The sequence below is a fragment of the Opisthorchis viverrini genome (assembly GCF_000715545.1).
Source record: "Opisthorchis viverrini unplaced genomic scaffold opera_v5_169, whole genome shotgun sequence".
Lineage (NCBI taxonomy): Eukaryota > Metazoa > Platyhelminthes > Trematoda > Opisthorchiida > Opisthorchiidae > Opisthorchis > Opisthorchis viverrini.
The window spans coordinates 675,908-699,867 of NW_008751824.1; the positions used below are offsets into that span (position 1 = coordinate 675,908).

Below are 23,960 nucleotides of genomic sequence, written 5' to 3' on the forward strand. Positions count from 1 at the left end.
CACACAAAAACGGTGCCTTGCGTTCGAATTACATGGACACCCCTATTCGTGTGTACTTATCTAAAATCAGACAAGAAGTCACCCGGTCTATCAGACCTCTATCCACTCGCTAAATCATATACTATACTGCGACTGAGAGGCTTTCCGATAACGAACTTTGCAAACCGACTGAAACTGTAACTGGTCAACGTCTGACTAGCTAAAGTCCAGAGCGGCCAGGATCCGACACAAGGGCTTTCCTTGTCCAAACAGCGTGCCATCTATATTTGACTAGGTAATGGGACACTGCCGTCCCCTAAATCACAGAGCTGGTGTCGTCTTGAGCACTGCTTTAGGCCATCAAATATGCTGAACCCGAAACGACCAGCTACCGTAACCGTGAGGCAAGGCGGGGCCAAGTACTTGATCTTCAACACTGGGCATTGCTAAGTTAAAATAGATCCTTTTAATGTATTGATTTGATTGTTCATTCTTTCCACACCGACAGATCTGCGTCACCTGAAGGCTCAAACCTGGTGTCAGTTTCTCGGGCTAGCTGACACTCGTTCGTCAGGTGTGCAGACTGATAAAGCCTTAGCTACGTGCTATGATGTCTTCCGGTCAGTAGATTCGAACAGCACAAAAGTGAACCAATTGTGTTGAAACAATACTGGGGCATACGGGCTATGTATTTCCACCCTGGGGAGGTGACAAGCAGTACTAGGTCCGTTTAATGAGGTGCAAAAAGTTCAGAGATAAAAATAACCTCAGGAATCGCACGGTTCTGTTGCCCAATCTGGATAAACGAACGGGAATGCTGCGACATTCCCCGTATCTACTGATAGATGCGGGGAACTCTATGATTTATTATGAGATCTGCTCCATGTCCCGTAGCTAACACTGGCGGTTGATGTTGTGCGTGCGAAATGGATTAATACTGCTTTCTCCAGACGAATTCATTGATAAGTTTGCTGATAGTATTCAGTGGGTCAGATCGTAGAATATCTCACAGCATTCCGTTCATCCTTACACCCAAATGTATTGACTGAGAGTGTCTCAACTGGATATCCGACAGACAGTAGAACCTCATTAGAACCAGAAGCATTACAACGAACGAGCGTTTTAGTCCAAGTGGATGCCACAGTGTTGAGTGATTGCTGCCACAACGATCCAACTGAGAAAAAACCTTTTACATCGGCTTTTTAGTTTAATGACATTTACAAATGCAACAACTCGGGCAACGCGAAATTAGATGTGCAGGTGCAGAACCGTTAAGCACCAAGGGGGTAGCACGAGATGAATAACAATCATTTGGACGCCTAGTTGCACTGCAGTCTTCCTGGCACAAAGAATGAAGGTATTAAAATACCTACGCTGCCTGACTATAAGCTGTCGTGAAAATTACTGTCCGTGTCCACAGCTTCTTCGAACGATCCTTGGCATGACATTGTGAAGGAAAATATCACCACCGCCCATTGGCTATTGGAGAGCAACTCACAGTTGTTGAGTTTCTGGATGTCATATGGCGTTTATCCACTCGTTACAGATTTCGATAGCTTTCTTTCTGTAGATGGAGACTTTCAGTCGAGAACCATGGCGTTGAAAATCCTCATAGGGCTTCATCCTCGACAGAAAATGATGAAATTGGATCCTACACTACCCTATCATGTCTTATATGATCCATTTGTAATCGAACAAAGCTGTGGTGTTGTCTGAAGATTTTGAAGATCTGTGCTGAATTTTTTGCACAACTGCTATTAAGCGAACGCAGCTAACAGATTTTTAGCAACTGCTTTCGTGCAAATAAACTTAGTCAAATCCCAGCAAAGAATTCGTTAGTACTGTAGTGAAACTCGTAGCTTAGTGACATCCATTGGGAGAACCAGTATCGCTAAGTGCGGATTGTCCCTTCTTCAGGAGTGTTGTATATATATATACTCGAAGACCCGATGCTATTCAATGTTTTAATCCTAAGCCAACTTGACATGTTAAATATGCAAATTAGCTTATTAATTCATAAATTGATCAAGTGAACAATTGTACTTTCTATTCATCATCATCGACAGCACATCAGCGTTCAGTATTGATGTTTCACCGCCGTGCGTACTCCTCCAGACACTCACTCTAAATAGAAATGACGACAACAACGCCATTGACATCAATTAGCAGCCATATCTTACAGCGTCTCCATTCACACACAGGGGGGATCGCGCAGACACCCCAACGTGGTGGACACGAACAACAACGGACTAAGGTTGAATAACCTCTTGATTTAACCCGACGAACTGCTGTGAGTGGGAACTTTGACGTACGGACATGTGGGATAGGAGGTACAATAGACTCCACAAGGAAGATTCCTTCCAAAGGGGGGCGACGCTGACCTTAATTAAGATCATTTAGATTTTATTTTATCCGGGGTTTTACTTGAAATTGATGCCTTTCAATTACCCTCCAACCCGCTATCCCAAGTCGCAACAGAAATCGGGATGAAAATCTCATAAAATGGGCTTTTTTGTATTCCGGTATAAAGCGCCTTTCTCGCAAGCGCATGTCAACCAGGCTTCTTTTCAAGGTAGTTGGGAGTTTAACAACATGCTTTTCATCTGTATGGTGCATAACAAAGATATTCAGGACCCGACCGCATATCTACTTTAGATATTCATAGTTCTTCTTTGGGAGCCGCGTGATGGAACCCAATTAAAGCGATAACTTCTGAGCTGGTCCTCTACCAGCCAAAATTTATCCCTCATTAACAGCAGTCCTTTCTGAGTTTGTTCATCCAGGGTGAAACAAGTGTATCTGAAATGAAGCAAACAAAACACGTGACCTCATGCCATCAGATGCAGCAAATTCCGCGAGGCGCATTCCCGAAAATTAGTTAAATAGGACTCGCCTCACTCCAGTTTGATTGTTAAATTATAGGTTTTCACTGGGTTAAAAACAACATTGTTCGCCGCTCCTTTCGTGCTTTATTGGATGTTCAAACGCCTTCGCTCTCAACTGGTCCTTATATCTTGCTGGTTCGGCAACATTTGAGGTTAGTCGGTGTTTATTCGAAGTCGTCGATTGTGTTAAGCTGCATGTTGGCAAAAACAACAGTGCGCAGCTAATTGGACAATCCAGGTACAAGATTGTCTTCAGTGAAACTCTCTGCTGACGTGCCTGGAGAGCATTCACTATTGGCCGGTAGCGTTGTCATCCTGTAGGACGTTGGTCTCACTTCGGGTTCTGTGTGCCCTGGCAACTTCACAGTTAGCCACCACCTCAGAAGAGATAACATCAAAACACTTATGATCGGACTCTACAGGTAATCGCTACAGCTTCGAACATGATAATCATCGACGGCATCAGTGTCCAACACTGGTGCTTCGCTGCCATACAGATGTATTTTAGTGAACATGTTCTCCATCGTCTAGGTTGATCGCTGCATAGACCTCAGTATAGTGGCGAAAACTGAATGATCAGAGGTTCCTGTCCTACTGGAATATGGATTTGATAATAAAGCTGTCGGCCCCCTGGAAGGCCCTCATAGGTTTTTACCTCATTCGCGTGCTGTAGGGATACAGGTGTTGTTCTTCTACGGTCCTGTCTGAAAATGCGGTACGCAAGGATTCAACCAGTGATGCCCTTGGTTTGAGAAAAATAGTCATTAGCGCTATCACTAGGATTACCAGGATAACAATCTAGCCCACTGAGACCCTGTGGCTATCAATCGGTACGTTACGAGTGGAATTGGCCAGCTCCGAAACGTTGCTGGACGATTTTCTTTGTAATGCATCTGGGCATCATTTTGTGAGAACAGAGGATTAAACGTAAAACTGAGACGGTATATGTTTGGTCGCTATCCAATCAGATGACGACTAACCGAGTTGGGTAGGTTTTTTCGGCCTGGATTGTCACGCCGGCTCTATTTGTGGAATGTTTCCAGATCCACTCATTGTTGGCACACGAAAATGTTGAAGTCCGTACGCGTACAAGATTATGTGTGTGCAGTTCAGGATATATGGAACTTATAATCATTTTAACCAAACATTGTTCCAGGGAGTTTATGGGTGAGAAACCAATATGCACCAGTGGTGTATTGATGATGTTCCATGGGTTCTCGTTTTTGGGGCGGTTGTCGTTCAAATGCGGTTATCCAAGATGTTGCTATCTCGTTTACTTTTAGGATGATGGGAGGTTTGCGTCCCATGGGTCTTATGTTACCTCGCTAGCCTCGGTGTTTCATCTTTTTTATTGATAAATGATGTGCGAGACACTACTTTCTTGTGCAGTCGATGGAGCTGCCCCACGACTAGTTTTTAATCAGGGGAAGATCGTTGTTTTCTCCCATCGCCTGTCGCCTCCGTAATCGGCAATGTCAAGTGAATGCGCTCTTTCTAGAACCCTCGCGTTGTCCTAGGCATCAGTATAGTTCATGGTAGCTACCAGTTTGGACGATCGTATGTTCTTACTGTTTTCTGTCGATAACAGCTATGAGGATGCCATAAATCAGTACCGTTGAGAGTGTATTACATTTATTCCCTATTTATTGTGTCCCCGTCGGTCTACATAGTTAATGCATGAAACCTTACGATAACATGTGTTTGCTAACCTTACGTGTCTACTTGTCACATTTCCTTTGTTTTATCAGTATTGCTCATTTTCACTCATTTGTCGTTTATTCTAGAGCCGCGACCTTCATGGCATTTCAACTGCAACAGTCTCTTGGATGTGACTTTGCCACCTAAGCCCGGTGCACTTTTCCCTAATGCTGCGGCAGCTGCGAACATGCTCAGCTTCGGTTACAGCTATCCACCCACCTCATTATTCTCACCCTTACACCACAATTCACACCATCACCATCATCACTTTGGGCCGTTGACTCAGCCACCACCGCCGCCACCACAACAGCAACAACAAGGTTCCCCTCTTGCCGGGCCGGGAACTAACCAGCATAACCATTTGGCCGGCTTGTCTCATCCCATTCATGCGAATCTAAGCGCGGCTGCAATGTTGATGGGACATGGTTTGGGAACTGGTGGTTACACCGGTCCATTCAGTCCTACCGGTCATTCGCACGCCTCCGTGTCCACCGCGTCCTCTATGCCCGGAGGAGCGTTAGCTATGACTCCAATGAACTACTGGTCCGGTCAGAGTTTGTCTCATCTACCCACGGAATATGGTGTTGGTCATCCACACATGGCTGGTCAACAGACGACGGCAAATGGATACGGGACACCAGAGAATGGCACGTCACTAACAAGCGGTACACAACCGGCAAATGGTAATGGACATGCAGTGTTTTTGTCACAACATTTACCTCGTCCAGGGCATGAAGATACGATCTCTCAGTGTCTTCTGCCCGAATTCAACGCCTGTAGTTTGAATGGGAACAAAGAGCTTGAACCTCTGGCTGCATCAAGTGGTGGAGTGCATCCGATGCTGCATGGAAGCACCCCGAATCATAGTCTATCCACCTGCCCCATTATTCTCACCCTTACACCACAATTCACACCATCACCATCATCACTTTGGGCCGTTGACTCAGCCACCACCGCCGCCACCACAACAGCAACAACAAGGTTCCCCTCTTGCCGGGCCGGGAACTAACCAGCATAACCATTTGGCCGGCTTGTCTCATCCCATTCATGCGAATCTAAGCGCGGCTGCAATGTTGATGGGACATGGTTTGGGAACTGGTGGTTACACCGGTCCATTCAGTCCTACCGGTCATTCGCACGCCTCCGTGTCCACCGCGTCCTCTATGCCCGGAGGAGCGTTAGCTATGACTCCAATGAACTACTGGTCCGGTCAGAGTTTGTCTCATCTACCCACGGAATATGGTGTTGGTCATCCACACATGGCTGGTCAACAGACGACGGCAAATGGATACGGGACACCAGAGAATGGCACGTCACTAACAAGCGGTACACAACCGGCAAATGGTAATGGACATGCAGTGTTTTTGTCACAACATTTACCTCGTCCAGGGCATGAAGATACGATCTCTCAGTGTCTTCTGCCCGAATTCAACGCCTGTAGTTTGAATGGGAACAAAGAGCTTGAACCTCTGGCTGCATCAAGTGGTGGAGTGCATCCGATGCTGCATGGAAGCACTCCGAATCATAGTCAACAAACGAAACACGGTGGAGTCGGTAGCAGTGGGAGTACCGTAAATACAAATGGGGCACTTAGTGGTACCACCAAGCACGGCCTCAAGCCACGTTACTCACAAAAGCATGCTTCTCAGATCGCAGTGCCACAAAGCCATGCTGCCGGTTCGGATGCCACGGTCGGCCGAAGTCAGAGTCGCTCGACCATGGCAACTGTCAAAGTGGGAACAAATGAACGAAATTCACAAAAAACTGGCGGACCAACAACGATAATTCCAGAATCAAACGGATCAATGAAAGAACTGAGCAAGTCTGATACAAAACCCGAAGGAAAGTCAGTAAACAGAGAGTTAAACGGGACACAAAACGCTGTAGTAGGATCGCCTGCACTTTCTACTTCAGTGAAGCCACTTTCACTGCGGTCGACTAATTCTGAAGTCGAGTGGCCAAAACTGGGCACCAACGTCCGGGATAAAAGTACGATGGACGTCACATCTGCGTAAGTATACCTACTTTCGATCGAACCGTTAATATATCTAATGTATGCCTAGTCTCTGCTGACTCCGCGATATAATCATCCAGTCAACCCGTTGTGTGCTAATAGCCACAATATTTACTGTGCTGCAACAGGAACCGTCTCTCACAAGTTTGATAGCGTCAACCCGGGTCAGCCGACATCTCGTTAAACTACTTATCGTGAAAAAAAGCGTAAATTACCCTTCACTACACTTCGTCTGATCCGAGCTTCATTTTCAGTGTGGTGATCCTGATGTTGTCACCAAGACGTCTCCTTGCATCAAGTAAATTGCACTAAAATTTCATCTGTCGGCATGTACTCCGTACAGGATACAGCTACCTGACAAGATAACCTCAACTTGTATGTCGTCAATTTATTCGGATTTCCATCAATCACCCCATGTCAAATTAGCAAGTGTTCTCATCTTCTGATGCTTCAACCAAGCTCCGAATTTCTGGGACTTTTGGAAGGCCCAGGTAGGCAAAGGGACATTGAACCTCACCTTCGACAAAACAAGTCGTAGTAACTGGTGCCTGTCTTCACTCATTACATTGTTTGATAGGATCACCGTCTGGCAGTTCTTCTATATCTACAATCATTGGAACGAGTCTTCACACTTAATTTGGAGCAAATGGCCTGGAACCGATGTCCACTGCACTTTATTTCATTTATTTCTTACTGTGGTAGCCTATCAACAAGTGAATGACTACACCAAGCGCATGTTCTCCTTCGGAGTGACTGCGTGGCTTCTCCGGTAATTTTTCTGTCCCACTCACTTACCTTCGCTGTGTTCACAGTTGAGCGACAAAAACCCACGTAAACACTGATAAGTTGCTATACATAGTTCTGTTGTCATTTTGACCAGTGCTAAGACCTACACACATAGCCAGATTGAACGTCCGTCGAGATAATAAGCTGAACCGTTGTACCGACTCTGTATCCCTTTCTTTTCAATACGTCCGCTGACTTTTCGAAAGATATCTCGGTGACACTCTTAGGATGACCCGGAGGGAGACTTAAAGTGTCCTGATAAACATCAGTTTAGTGTCAACAGACGGGAGCAACTCTTCGGAGTTTTATTCCAGTGGCTTAACATATCTTCGGGCGGGCGAAAGTCCTGTCGATCAGAGACAGTAAGCAAATTGCTTTATATCTTATGAATAAAAAACTGCAACCCTTAACAATCATGCTTCTGTGACATGTCATCTGAAAGTTCTATTCATACTGCAGGGAATCAAGAGGAAAACCTCAGACCGCACAGCAAGTCGTTTCCCAGAATGCTCTGTCATTGACATACAGTACTCTAATCCAACTGTCGTCCATACCATGCGTACGAGGTGCACTAAGATGCTAGAAGCAAACAGTTGGAGCCTCTCATCCAATCCCATCAAAATCCATCACCATGCTGGTTCCAACTGAATATTTACTGTTGGTGGTTGTCGTACGAAAATCGAATGACTGCACAGTGATTTCTATTTTGAAAACATCTAGATACTGGAGAACTTAGCTTTTTCGTGTGGATGTGGAACATTTTGCCATACCATATCTATTGCCACGTATCGCTCTTTCGTCGATAATCACTAACAGTCACCCGTTGTGTTCGTAATCTCGTACCAAGGAATTGACTTACCGTCAACTCCTCTGACATTCCCTGTTGATTACGGGCGAACCGCCAAAAGTCTGCCGAATGAGTATTCCCAACGTAACAGATAAAGGATCTCTCTCATGCACTCTCAGGGTTGTATGGACATTATTAATTGAACACTAGCATCGCTGTAAAAATCCTAATGCTATCGCACTAGCTTTCGTTCCACTGGGTGTGCAATTATAAGTAAAGGCATACCAGCTGAACCTACCACAATCATAAACTGTTTCGAAGCTGTACATCAGTACGAAACTCCAACTGACAAGCGAGGTCCTGTTATGTATAAGCGTGTGATTGACGATTTAGCTCGCACTACGAGTTCATTAGAGGACTAACAGTATATCCTTCAAGCTAACCATTTCGCGACTGTTTTAGTTGTCGAAAAGCATATGCGACCGTTTGAAAAATTATGTTCCTGTCCATTCACTTGCTGGTTGTAGTTACTGGACCAGAACAGACAGATTAGTGACATAGAAATGTGAAAAAAAATTGGAAAGTCGGTTACGGTACCTAACCTGTCCACAACGAGGGGAGCAGCAACCAGTATACTGTGTGTTAAGACCAGGCTACCACTGTCAGCTATCGTGTGTATAAAACATCGATTTGAACCTTGTGATTGGAGGGAATATTGGTAGCTCAGACTGTACTGATGCCCGTTGGTTTGTTCACTGAGCTGAGCAATTTGGTTGGAGCCAAATTGGTGGCCTGGAACACACGACCCTTAAGACCCAGTGATATGCCTTTTTTGACACCACAAGTTTAGCGTCTACTTGTCTACTGGCAGCTTTCCCGTTCCTGGTAACTGATTCTGTTATTTTCACCTAAGAACTTGATGGATTGAATGCACTCTGTCTTCGAATCCGTCAAAATGAACTTTTGACCAACTATCCAAAGAACACTTCACTGAATTCAAACATCAAAACGCATTATCCTTCTTCTGTGAGTCTTCTGGACTGATTTGTCATGCTTCTGACTCCAGTCACTCTATCTTTGCTACTCGTTAGGGACTCTTCTGTTGGCCGGACGCGATGGAAGGGAAAAATTGGCTGGCTGAACATTATGTACTTATTACTGCAGTGTTCAAGTTGGATATCACAGATCTGTTGGGAAACCTTAGTTGAGTGTTGAGCACAACATCCTGGATAATCTAAATCACAGTGAAAAGGATGAGACTCCCATCGGGTATGGATAGTGAAGTCAGTCACTCATTACTTTAGCTTCCAATCAAGCTGCTGACCTCAGTACTACATAGCCGCCTGTACCTAGTTGGAAATTATAAGTGGAGTGTGGCCTTCCTCTTTTTTACTTATTGTTGTTCATTTTTTCGTGGCTCACACCCGGACTGAATGTGAGCAGATAAATACCCTCCGTGTACTCATTTGAACGAATTGCTGAGATGTATGAGCACTTTAGAACTGTCTCAGACAGCATCCAGCTCGTTTTGGATATTTGGCGATAAAGAACCGTGTTCGGCGTGCATTCCTCTCGTTCGTTTTGGACATAGCCGTAAAGAACGGGATCCCTATCCGATGAAGATATGGGCATTGCTTCAAACTGTTTGATCGAATTTTCCGATCAGCACACGTGTCCTTGTGCGTATAAAATTTTGAATATCCCATTCATGTGGACCCGACGTAATCGAGTCTCGTTCATTTCCAGTGGTTAGTTTGGAGCGGCGTTATTTATAATGGTTGACGTAACCACATGCTCTTCTTACGATGCAGTGTGCACCAAAAAGTTCTTTATTTATTTTCCCTTCAGCTAAACGGTTCCGATCTATGAACTCTTGAACATCGTACAAAACGTATATCATTCGTGCTCTCTAGGAGCGGAACGTTCTACAGCTTTCTGGACAACGTGCTGATCTGTGTGTTAGATTCTCGCCGATGTAACTTTTCTCCTGGTTTCCTTCAGACTGTCTTCCTTTGTTCCTGTTTCTTCCCCATTTCCCCTCCCAGATGGTGGCACAAAGAGATATCTTTTCTACTCACGCTCTCTACCTGTCTACGTCAGTCTTTCTATTCACTGGTCTATCCCCCTCCCCCTCCCTCAATATAGTCACATTATTCCTCATCCCCCCTTGTGCATCATGTTTCAGACGAGTGTTTTTTATATCTGTTAAAGGTTTTGCGATGTTCTTTTTATTGGATTTTGTTATCAAACGGCAATTAGAGGTTCTAGGCTCGAGGGAATGCCGTTGCAACTGGTGAAACGTAGTTGGATCCATAAGGAAGCGTGAACTATTTTCATGAAGGGAACTACTCCCAAGGTTGCTGAAAACTCTTCGACAGCCCACGACCGGTTTCGCCCTTCTTGGAGCCCATCAGGTAGGCGCAGTCCCCGAGTTTCCGTCAACGTCATGTCCTACCTGAACGTTCACTATTCTATGACTGGTCCGAAACTTGCATTCCTACGCATCGAGCCAACCTATTCCCGAGTATGTTATGTGTAGTTGCACTGCGGATGGTAGAAGTGCCATATATTGTCCAGTTTCACCTGAAACCGCTGGTCCTGCATTCATAGCTGAGGTGTACATCCAGTGATTTATCTTCAACCAATTTCCGTATGAATCTGATTTCATGGAACTTGAAGTCGAAACTTCCGAACCGCGCAGTCACTCCTGAACCAGCTCCCATGGACTTGCTTTCTTGGGATGCAGACATTCCATGATAGTCAGAAAGGACGAATCGCAAGGACGCGTGAGCACACGTACGCATGTTCTCCGTTGTTCAGTTTGTCCACCAGAGCAGTGCACACTCCACAGTAGCTACCCTGATGCTACAGAACTCCGTTGGAACAAATTCTTCAGGACGAGGAGAAACTCGTTGTTCATTGAAATGTTTATTTGTGATACTTTCGAGCTCCGATAATGTATTCGCTGCAACGAGAAGGGCGTGGTAACGAGCTCGTCCTGATGGCTTTTAGTGCATGTATCCGTGGGTAAGCAAGATATGCTGCTCATACAAACTTTTAGCTTTCCGAATAGGATTCCCCGCGAAAGTCTTTTACTTCCTACAAATATCGAATGAGTTTGTGTATAGGGGTTCGAAGCGTATGAATTCATCGAGCTTTAATATTGACCCAGATACTGTATTCCCGTCTCAGATTTCGTTCAAAGATAAATTCAAACTTATTTCCACCTTTATTATGGCGCCAGGTCTGCCGTTCGCCTTCTGCAAATCAATTAAGCTTGTTCAGAAATCAATTGGAAAATGTTTGAGACCGATTGGGTAGTCATCGTTTCAGAGGGGTTTGGTAAACAATCGATGGATTTAACACTGGGCAACGTTTCGCCTTTGACACAAAGATTCTTCAGGCCAAGTGAGTAAATAACCAGGTTGATCGGGTTTTAAGGCAGTCAGAAAACCAACCCGAGAGATTTATGGCAAACCGAGTTGATCAGTGCTGGGTGTCGATCTGAATTTCCTGTTCGTTGGTTGGTGGGGATGACTAGGCAGTCAGACAACCCGAGAGATTTATGGCAAACCGAGTTGATCAGTGCTGGGTGTCGATCTGAATTTCCTGTTCGTTGGTTGGTGGGGAGGGATGACTTTTACGATAGAATGGTTAGGGGGGTTGTCTCTATGTTGAAACCGGATTCCACGGCCTTGCTTTTCCGGTCTAAGACATCTCAATGGAATATTCCTTTTGAGGTTCGTTCGCAAATTTAGTTCGCCGGGACAATACGTTTTGGGTTGCCGGGTGGTATGGTTAAGTGGACGCTATCCTGATTGGATTTTGTACTTTTAGACCCAACCCAGACCACTGATAATTACACATCGCCTTGTATCATCTCGGCTGATCTAAAACCGTTCTCTACGTGCTTGCCAGTTCTACGCCCTCTGCTCTGTTCACGCTGAGATGCTTGGCGATTTTCACTGCCTCAGCCACAATTCACTGTGATGTAAATCTTAGTCCTCGCCTCAGAATGTCCACATTTTAAACCCAGACCATTTGGCTGATAACTGCACACCTCGTGTCATCTCGACTGATCTGGAAACACTGCACAGCTATCAGTTCTACACCCTCTATTCTTTCACGCCGGGACGCTTGGTAATTTCCACTGTTTCGGCCATTCCCCCGTTCAGAATGTCCACTTTCTTCAAATCTATCTTGTGCCCAGTGTCTGGTGCATGTCTTGCCATTGCCGAATCTTTGACTATCCCGTGATGTTCATCTACGTTTCAAGACGGTCTTTTAATGCATCAATTATGCTAACCAACTCTGGTGTACCATCCCCTGACTGTCTGACCTATATAAGCCTTCGTACAGTCGTTACATTTTATTTTGCATACACGATTCCTAGTCCTGACAACCGAAAGACGATCCTTCGGCTGCATCAACACTGAGCGGAAAGTCTTCCCCCTCTGTAATGCTACTCTAATGTTAACAGTATTCAGCACCTTTCTAATGATTTCAGAGGTCCCTGTTTTATGAGGAATGACTGCTATTTCGATCTACTCCTTGTTGGGCCTTGGTGTTGGCACCAATACCCGTCTTAGTTGCCGCTTAATTACACCCACTGAGTATCCGCTATCTTGTAGTCGCTTTTTTACCTCAAGTTGTGCTCCTCTTCGGTCGACCTCCTCTGTACACAGTGCTCTCACTCTCCTAAACATCGCTGAGGCTATGCTAGCATATACTGCTTTTGGATGTGCAGAGGAGTAGTTTAAGACCGCACCGCTATCTGTTGATTTCCGGTATACAGTGTTTTTTTTTAATTTCCCACCACTCTTGTGTGTCATGCAGTCAAGGAAAGCTAGTGTGCCCGATGTGGACTCTAGCTCCATGCTAAACTTAATGTGAGGGTCCAATGTATTCAGATGTTGAAAGAGTCAGTACTACATAGCCGCCTGTACCTAGTTGGAAATTATAAGTGGAGTGTGGCCTTCCTCTTTTTTACTTATTGTTGTTCATTTTTTCGTGGCTCACACCCGGACTGAATGTGAGCAGATAAATACCCTCCGTGTACTCATTTGAACGAATTGCTGAGATGTATGAGCACTTTAGAACTGTCTCAGACAGCATCCAGCTCGTTTTGGATATTTGGCGATAAAGAACCGTGTTCGGCGTGCATTCCTCTCGTTCGTTTTGGACATAGCCGTAAAGAACGGGATCCCTATCCGATGAAGATATGGGCATTGCTTCAAACTGTTTGATCGAATTTTCCGATCAGCACACGTGTCCTTGTGCGTATAAAATTTCGAATATCCCATTCATGTGGACCCGACGTAATCGAGTCTCGTTCATTTCCAGTGGTTAGTTTGGAGCGGCGTTATTTATAATGGTTGACGTAACCACATGCTCTTCTTACGATGCAGTGTGCACCAAAAAGTTCTTTATTTATTTTCCCTTCAGCTAAACGGTTCCGATCTATGAACTCTTGAACATCGTACAAAACGTATATCATTCGTGCTCTCTAGGAGCGGAACGTTCTACAGCTTTCTGGACAACGTGCTGATCTGTGTGTTAGATTCTCGCCGATGTAACTTTTCTCATTGTTTCCTTCAGACTGTCTTCCTTTGTTCCTGTTTCTTCCCCATTTCCCCTCCCAGATGGTGGCACAAAGAGATATCTTTTCTACTCACGCTCTCTACCTGTCTACGTCAGTCTTTCTATTCACTGGTCTATCCCCCTCCCCCTCCCTCAATATAGTCACATTATTCCTCATCCCCCCTTGTGCATCATGTTTCAGACGAGTGTTTTTTATATCTGTTAAAGGTTTTGCGATGTTCTTTTTATTGGATTTTGTTATCAAACGGCAATTAGAGGTTCTAGGCTCGAGGGAATGCCGTTGCAACTGGTGAAAAGTAGTTGGATCCATAAGGAAGCGTGAACTATTTTCATGAAGGGAACTACTCCCAAGGTTGCTGAAAACTCTTCGACGGCCCACGACCGGTTTCGCCCTTCTTGGAGCCCATCAGGTAGGCGCAGTCCCCGAGTTTCCGTCAACGTCATGTCCTACCTGAACGTTCACTATTCTATGACTGGTCCGAAACTTGCATTCCTACGCATCGAGCCAACCTATTCCCGAGTATGTTATGTGTAGTTGCACTGCGGATGGTAGAAGTGCCATATATTGTCCAGTTTCACCTGAAACCGCTGGTCCTGCATTCATAGCTGAGGTGTACATCCAGTGATTTATCTTCAACCAATTTCCGTATGAATCTGATTTCATGGAACTTGAAGTCGAAACTTCCGAACCGCGCAGTCACTCCTGAACCAGCTCCCATGGACTTGCTTTCTTGGGATGCAGACATTCCATGATAGTCAGAAAGGACGAATCGCAAGGACGCGTGAGCACACGTACGCATGTTCTCCGTTGTTCAGTTTGTCCACCAGAGCAGTGCACACTCCACAGTAGCTACCCTGATGCTACAGAACTCCGTTGGAACAAATTCTTCAGGACGAGGAGAAACTCGTTGTTCATTGAAATGTTTATTTGTGATACTTTCGAGCTCCGATAATGTATTCGCTGCAACGAGAAGGGCGTGGTAACGAGCTCGTCCTGATGGCTTTTAGTGCATGTATCCGTGGGTAAGCAAGATATGCTGCTCATACAAACTTTTAGCTTTCCGAATAGGATTCCCCGCGAAAGTCTTTTACTTCCTACAAATATCGAATGAGTTTGTGTATAGGGGTTCGAAGCGTATGAATTCATCGAGCTTTAATATTGACCCAGATACTGTATTCCCGTCTCAGATTTCGTTCAAAGATAAATTCAAACTTATTTCCACCTTTATTATGGCGCCAGGTCTGCCGTTCGCCTTCTGCAAATCAATTAAGCTTGTTCAGAAATCAATTGGAAAATGTTTGAGACCGATTGGGTAGTCATCGTTTCAGAGGGGTTTGGTAAACAATCGATGGATTTAACACTGGGCAACGTTTCGCCTTTGACACAAAGATTCTTCAGGCCAAGTGAGTAAATAACCAGGTTGATCGGGTTTTAAGGCAGTCAGAAAACCAACCCGAGAGATTTATGGCAAACCGAGTTGATCAGTGCTGGGTGTCGATCTGAATTTCCTGTTCGTTGGTTGGTGGGGATGACTAAGATTTACGATAGAATGGTTAGGGGGGTTGTCTCTATGTTGAAACCGGATTCCACGGCCTTGCTTTTCCGGTCTAAGACATCTCAATGGAATATTCCTTTTGAGGTTCGTTCGCAAATTTAGTTCGCCGGGACAATACGTTTTGGGTTGCCGGGTGGTATGGTTAAGTGGACGCTATCCTGATTGGATTTTGTACTTTTAGACCCAGACCATTTTGCTGATAATTACACATCGCCTTGTATCATCTCGGCTGATCTAAAACCGTTCTCTACGTGCTTGCCAGTTCTACGCCCTCTGTTCTGTCCACGCTGAGATGCTTGGCGATTTTCACTGCCTCAGCCACAATTCACTGTGATGTAAATCTTAGTCCTCGCCTCAGAATGTCCACATTTTAAACCCAGACCATTTGGCTGATAACTGCACACCTCGTGTCATCTCGACTGATCTGGAAACACTGCACAGCTATCAGTTCTACACCCTCTATTCTTTCACGCCGGGACGCTTGGTAATTTCCACTGTTTCGGCCATTCCCCGTCTCAGAATGTCCACTTTCTTCAAATCTATCTTGTGCCCAGTGTCTGGTGCATGTCTTGCCATTGCCGAATCTTTGACTATCCCGTGATGTTCATCTACGTTTCAAGGCGGTCTTTTAATGCATCAATTATGCTAACCAACTCTGGTGTACCATCCCCTGACTGTCTGACCTATATAAGCCTTCGTACAGTCGTTACATTTTATTTTGCATACACGATTCCTAGTCCTGACAACCGAAAGACGATCCTTCGGCTGCATCAACACTGAGCGGAAAGTCTTCCCCCTCTGTAATGCTACTCTAATGTTAACAGTATTCAGCACCTTTCTAATGATTTCAGAGGTCCCTGTTTTATGAGGAATGACTGCTATTTCGATCTACTCCTTGTTGGGCCTTGGTGTTGGCACCAATACCCGTCTTAGTTGCCGCTTAATTACACCCGCTGGGTATCCGCTATTTTGAAATCGCTTTTTTTACCTCAAGTTGTGCTGCTCTTCGGTCGACCTCCTCTGTGCACAGCGTTCTCTCTCTCCTAAACATCACTGAACTATACTAGCATATACTGCTTTTGGATGTGCAGAGGAGTAGTTCAAGACCGCCCGTTATCTGTTGATTTCCGGTTAACAGTGGTTTTTAATTTCCTGCCACTCTTGTATGTCATGCAGTCAAGGAAGGGTAGTGTATCCAATGTTGACTCTAGCTCCGTGCCAAACGTAATGTTAAGATGTTGAAAGAATTCGTTAACCTTAACCCGCTCTATCACAACGAACTGTCTTCTACGTAACGCCAGCAAACCCATGGCGGACATTAGAATCTGTCTGAAACTTTCTGTTCAGATTCTTCCGCGTACATGTTGGCCAAGATCGGGAATATTAGAAATCCCATCACTGGGCCTTGTTCTTGAGAGTATATAATTGAGTCGAAAAACAAAATGACTTATGCCTTTAATGATCTCGTCTACAGAAAGTTGCGTTCGTTCCTGAAGCGTTGTGTCTGACGGTAACAGCCTTCTCGCTACTTCCAGAGCGTCCGCTTTAGGGACATTGGTATACGTCTCTTCTGTCGCTTCCAAGTGTTTACCATTGTCACGTTCCGCCATGTCAATCACGACTACAGTGATGTTCATCCTAATGCTCACTGTCACGTACTGTGTTTGTTGAGCGGATCTTGGCAGCGTTATCGATCCTCTTCAGTCGCTATTTTAGTGACTGATGAACAACACCGACCAATCTGGAACAACCATTACTTGATGAACCTATGAAAATAGGAGAACATATTTCAACCTCAAAAAATGTATTGATCAAGAGCACGAGAGACGCGATATGCACTTGAAAAGCGATTTGATGAGTCACAACTTTGGATATCACATTTCAAGATCTGAATAAGCTCCTTAGTGTCAACCGTACCAGTGTTGAATGCCGATGTTCTCCTGTCTTCTAGTCATTATTTATTTTTGGGAAGTCTTGTTATGGAGAAAACAAACGAGCAAGGAATTGGGTCTAATGTTAGACCAACACAAATATTCTGAGGTCTTTCCGCTCTTCCAGACCAGCTGTATAAATACGAACAATAAAGACGGAATCGGCCGACTAGCAGCCGTAACTCGCGACACTTTCCAAATAGGGTTGAAGGCGATGAGGGCCCCATCTCAGATTGAAAGACAGTGCTCAAGCTTTTCTGCCATATCAGATGACCTCCGCACTGTTCGAAATATTGTGAATTGCCTACTGAAATCACTTTCCTACATGCAATGAAATCGCATGCGCAATGCACGAGCTGCTGTGCTAGCATGTGTCGCTGGCTACATTCTTTGGCGGAGGTCTCTTTGTAGAACCGGATCATTTAGTTTCTGAACTTCTAGTTAAGCAGCCCTTTGAACCAGAACATGTAAGTTACAGTTTTGAAAAGTTGTCACTGAAGGTCGTTTCAATTTCGCTGTTCAGAGAGACTAAGTGAAAATGAGCTCCCATCGCCATCTGTTGCGAGCTGGATTCGGATCCACAGACATGCACTGACCTCACCTGTTATCCCCTTTTTGGAGTTTACATAAACTACAAGGTGCGTAAGACATCTCACAACTCAGGTTTGAGAATGGGGTGCGGTAACCCACTGTGCATCCAGGAACTTGGTCTTATACATTATGGATGCAAGATATGTACGAACCGTTAGGCGTGATTTTTCTCGGTTTTGGTGCAAAACACCTACTCCTTTTAGCTTTTTCAGAAGTGAGACCAGCGTTTATAGATTCTAGGGTATTAAACTGACCTTAGTTCACAAAATAAACTTATTCGCAAACCAGTTTGGCTTTACGGGAGGCTGGAGTGGATCTCACTCAGATTTCTAGTTTATGGCACCCTTTAACTGGGTATGCTACTATTCTTGCGCATCATATGGGTTCAAGCAGAAAATGAGGTTGACGGAATCTAGGGGACTGTGTTTACCTGATGAGCTACAAGGACAAGAACGTCGTGATTAGTCGATGAATTTTCAGCAACCTTACCAGTACTATATATTGCTCTAGACTTCACTTCAGCTCAATTTGATAATGTGATTCGTATATACGGTGACTCGGGTCGCTCCATCGTGTGACAGAATATATTTTAGAACAAAGGTACTTGTCAAAATAAAGAGGCGACTAATAAAGGAATGGTGAATCGACAGTTAGGAATAAGAGAATATATACAGGGGTGACATGGCTGTGATTGCCAGCTCGACATCACAGGCAAAATGCATCTGCGCGTCTGGGACCCCTTATTTTTTATGCATCGTCTGCAACCTATGCATTCCACACCTTATGTATTCGAGTTGGAACTTTTTTCAGTAAACAGGGCATGTCGAGCTATTAGATCATGCAGCATACAAAACCTGCGTGACCAAGCTTACTAGGTGCAACCTAATCATGTCAACAATTATTTGTTGCGAGAAACTACCCCTTACACCTCATTACTGCTGGTCCGGTGTCCCCAAGTTGCATATCTTACTCTTCAAAGGCACTGACCAAAGAACAGCAGTCTTCCATGTATAGTTATTGGGTTTTCAACTGTCAAACAACATTTGATACTGCAGCTGGCTAGCTAATATCACGTCGACGACGGAGGTGTCTAATTCTGGGAAGCCAGAACAGGCTTCAGCGATTCCACTATTCACTTGGTTTGTCTTGATTCCAGGCAAGATAATTCTCTCTCTTCTGGTTATGCCGCGACCATATTTGGTGTTACAGCACCCATTCAATTCCGCAACATCACTCTGAATGTTCAAAACTCTTACCGAATCACGTGGCCACATTATTCAGGTTATTTAGTATAATTCACTTCAGTATGGTTTCGGAACAATGTAGCGCTGCATCGTCCACATACTCTCAGCCTTTCCCAAAGGAATGTTTCAATCTGGGAATATTAGGTGTCTCGAGAATTTCCTTGCCGAATTGTTTGGCTACGAATCTGAGACCGAAAGAGGATTATTAGCAGCCTTGGTGAGAACCAATGTAATGAACTCAGTCGTGAACTCGCCTTGGCATATCATTTCACAAAAATAGTTCAGTGTTGTCAGGCCCCATTCAATGATCGACCAATTATGAGAGGCTCACGATGCGATCCAGCCTCCTGGTGGCAAGCCAGTTTGGCTCCAACGTTATGTTACAACCAAGACGGAATCTTTGAAGGACGCGCAATATCAGACATTCCAAATGGGCGAAACAAAATTGCAACCGAGATTCCATATGGTACTATTAATGTAAAAAAAAACGTCGAATCAAAAACGCAGGCCTCGACGGTAACTAATCATTGGTGACAAGCTATTCACTGGTAGCACGAAGGTACGAACAATCTGAATGAAATGGGTCGAAGCATGTGAGGCAGTCTGCTGTGCACCGGGCATGACTTTAAGTGATCTAATGGTTTCAAGGTCAAATAAGCAAAGTGGTCAAACAAACACCGGTTCACGTGTATGCAAAGGTGGATCGGGAGTCACAGATGAGAACAGAGAATGATACAAGTTATTTCAACTCAGCTTTCGCCTTGTAAGCGAAGTCGAGCTGGAATCACTGTGGAGCAGTTGTATCTCTGTTTGAAAACAGAAGTGCGCGTCTGATGAAACTCTAGTGGGTTCCTAATCCGTGGCCTTAACCGTTATACCATTCTTCCATGAGTAGTCAATTATTATTGTGACTGACTTGGAATTAGACAGGATTTACCACCACTGACGTTTCAGACACACGGTTAGTGTTACCCGATCCGTCTTTACTCACTTTCATGGTAAATTTGGAGTGATCTCGGTTTCCATTCACAGTAGCACCAAAGCATCACTCAAGAAGTCATTCATTTTGTTCGTGCAAGTTTGAATTGACTACTTCGAAAGTGACCATACGGTTCAGAGGAACATCGCGCATTTGATTTTTAAATTCATTCAACACAACACAGACGAAGGCCATTGAAAAATTTGTGATGCAGCTACTTCGATCAGAACCTAACGTGTCACTATGCCCTTTAACCTTTGTTCGAGAAATTTGTTTGTGTTAATGCGTAGAAACTTTACCAGCATGTTCAGAGTTCATGTTGGTTCATACCTCCACAGATTGTTTCCTGGATGAAACAAAGAAAAAGCCAGCCTAAAACTGGGGTAAGTAAGTCAACTTGGATTACCTCAAACCTCGTCAAGAAATCTGCCTCTTGCAGTTGGAAACGCCAAAAATCACTATTGACCAGGGACGGCTGGTAAAACGACAGTCGTTTTTTCAGTAAATTTATGCTACTTGGCGGAAAAGAAGTAGCAGAAAGCCAAGCCACATTTGCGTGCGGCAGCCATCAGTTTTCATTACTCAGTCCGGTCAAATTAATTTGCCCAAACACATTTTTGATTAAGTATTGCGAGTACTACTTATGGATGACAAAGAAATATAGCTGTCACCGTGACTGACATAAAGACGGACTTTAGGCCAGCAAGAACCGCCAGTTCATTGTGGTGGGTGTGCGTAGAATTCAGACGGAAAACGCGGAACCCTCTTGTCAATATGCCATTTCGTAAGGTTTAAGAAACTGAGGGAGAAAATAAGAAGGACAGTGCTTGTAGTATAGGGGCATTTTTCCAAAGGGTAGCTCTCCTCTGCCACCCAAAATTGTATCTGTACACACCTTTACTGCATTAAAATTCCTGTTTTTGGAGAAGATTCGTTTGCAGTTGACTTTCACAGGAGACATGAAAAATACGGTGGTAAACTCAGTTTGTTTACCAGTTTGTCGCTTCATAATTGGAATTTTTCGTGCTCTCTCGAAAGTTGTGTGGTTTCGACTTTCCTCCTTTCAAAACCTGAAGTTCGAAAGTTACCTTACCTTTTATTGACAGGCAAGCATCTATGCTGAACGGATTATACGATCATCATTCATCGTTTGTCCGGTAATTGTAAAATGTTTTTGTGTGCGTCAGCTTTCACGGACATGTGTCCTTAAAATTTGTCTCGCTCACACCACCAGCTCGGGTGGTAACGCATTCCAAACGTGCCCCAAAGCAACGTATGATGGCGATGTCCTCATGTAAATCCACGATGCAGCTGACTAGTCACTGACTGCGTTCCACAATACCACTCCGTCCAATCCACCGCCAGGGTATCCGCAGCCAAAACTCATATTTTAAGTAGCCGATTCAAGTGACGTTATTTGTTTTTTGTCAGACCACTCCACTAACCAAACCCAAACTACGGTAAATTACAATGCTAAGAAAACACTTTTCCTCTATTCTGATGGTAGTGTAGAGAGTTGGGTAATTTCCATTAGGGATTTAATTGAAACGTCAGCTGCGCGTATCTCACGAGCTAATCACACTGCTGTTTGTCTGCTCCTGGCCGAATGGTTAGGTGTCCAACCACTGACCGCAAGACCGTGGGATTTAAGACCCCTTAGATTTCCGTGAGATGTGCACTGATGGTGATTCCTAATAAGGATAAAACAGATCCATAGTGCTTCTAGGCGTTTCAGCATAGACTGGCTTTAGTTGCGGAAGGTGTTTTGGACCACAGTCGCCTTAATGCCTTCTTATTGCCGTGAACCCCGGCCTGGACAGCCAATTGATAGCCTGGTGCACTTGGCCAAACCAGAGAAAGTCAATGAACGTGCGAACCGGCTGATCTATTGATCACTGTCGCGTACAAGCGGGTCAAAAAAGTGACACTAAGAATACAACTCATCTGTCAAGGGAGAGTGAAGAACAACCAATGAAATCTGTCTCAACGGAAACGGTTATTCCCATTGGTTGTATGTAGTCCCGTTACGTTCAATGCTGGTTCTCCTAATACAAAGAAACCTTATTTCCCCTGATTTTCATGTTTTTCAACTTGTATATCCACATTGAAACTGAGCTAAATCTCCCAAGATGTTTGGTGAAATCTTTGTAGAGTACTACTCATAAGGTTGCTGAAAACCCGTCGACAGCCCACGACCGGTTTCGCCCTTTTTGGGGCTCATCAGGTAGGTGCGGTCCCGAGTTTCCGTCAACCTTATGTTTTACTTGAAACTGAATTGCACGAAATTAGCAAATATACACTCATTTGCAAACTAATTTGGTTTTTTCGAGAGACTCACCTGGAACCCAGCTGAATCTCTCGTTTGTGATGTTCTCAGGCAACTGAATGTAAAACATAAGGTTTGCGGAATCTCGGGAACTGCACCTACCTGATGAGCCCCAAAAAGGTCAAAGCCGGTTGTGGGTTGTCGACAGATTTTCAGCAACCTTATGGGTAGTAAATTACAAAGATATACATGTATCGCGATATCTCGAATATCGTAGCGACTGAAACATGAGGCGGCTTGGTGCAGCACATTCAGTTGCCTGAGAACATCACAAACGAGTGATTCAGCTGGGTTCCAGGTGAGTCTCTCGAAAAAAAAACAAATTAGTTTGCAAAATGAGTGTATATTCGCTAATGTTTGGTGGAACTTCAAGTGACCCCAGCATCTCCATACGGCACCCTTCTTTTTTTGTTCACTCGGTTTAGTGTTCCATGGTTGCGAAGCCGATCTGGTCAACTCAGCGGACCTTTACAATTCTGGTTCACATAAAAGTCAGATTAGAAACGATGTCCAATGAAGCCTCTCCTTTAGAACTTGTTATTTTATCTCCACACTTAATCAGAAAGCTTTTTGGCGTCTAAAGGTTGTAAACCTTAAGGCCTTTCGGTCCTTAACCATCGAAATCTCAAGATTTCCGAGTACTGTAAATATTGGAGTGAGTTGAGGAGTGTAAGACAAAGTGTCTTATTGGACATGATTAAATAGGTTCTATGGAGTAACGTGGAAATTTTCCGATCATATTGAGAGCTGGCCGCTTTGTTGAGTTATGGGGAGTCGAATTGCAACTTGTGATCGTCGAAAGCAAAACAGGCACCATGTGTTTCACCATCACAGATTTTCTGTTAGCAAACGTAAACAGGGTAGGAAGCGGTGAACAATCAAACCCTATTTGCCATCCATCGTTAGTTTTATGTGATAAATTGTATAAGTTAGTTTGTTCTCGCTATTCTACCTCCTCCAACTTCAACCAGGTTGAGCCTAACGCGATTTGATACTTGAAGGAACGAAGACATCAGCTACTGGAATACTGACTGTTGGTCTAACTATCAATTTTCTTAGCAATTTTGTTTCAGTCGCCTGAAAATTGCTTGGATTTTTTGTTGTTATTGGCAAATATTATATTAGGACCTGTAAGTTAGCACCACAAAACGCTTATCAGTGGAAGCCCTTATGGTCGCATTTTGTGCGTTTGGTAATGATCCTATGTGTGTACCTCTAAGCTCGTCCCAGAAATGTATACGTTCGATATGTATGAGGCCCAGAATCGTATACACGTCTAGAATAACTTCAGAATTTATGACATCTATCTGTCAATAGTGGCGTCGCCACTCTTCGACGACTAGGCCTGGTGGTGCCATGACAAATATTCAGATGACAAGGGCGGAGTCTGAGAAACGAATAACCAACTGAATTGACCCACCCTATTGCCAGCCGTCAATTGATTTGTGGATATAAAGTACGATAGATTGTTTGATCGCCTTATGCTGCGGCAGTAGTTGGGTGTGTGTGCCATTTCATTCACCCTTCCAATGGGATGTGCAACAAATCCGTGTCTTTTATAATCTATGCCCTATAGGGGACCT

General features: G+C 44.4%; 1 protein-coding gene across 1 annotated transcript in view; it reads left to right on the forward strand.

Annotated features, from left to right (window-relative positions):
• The window catches only part of T265_07358 (hypothetical protein), a gene marked incomplete at both ends in the record, with an annotated part of 46,711 nt that extends 30,804 nt beyond the window's left edge, over positions 1 to 15,907 (forward strand). Inside the window, 4 exons of the mRNA XM_009172857.1 lie at positions 4,649 to 4,762; positions 6,021 to 6,573; positions 13,748 to 13,841; positions 15,653 to 15,907. Of these exons, the coding sequence (XP_009171121.1) occupies positions 4,649 to 4,762; positions 6,021 to 6,573; positions 13,748 to 13,841; positions 15,653 to 15,907 (1,016 nt within the window). The remainder of the gene's footprint in view (positions 1 to 4,648; positions 4,763 to 6,020; positions 6,574 to 13,747; positions 13,842 to 15,652) is intronic.
• Between the last annotated feature and the right edge of the window lie 8,053 nt (positions 15,908 to 23,960).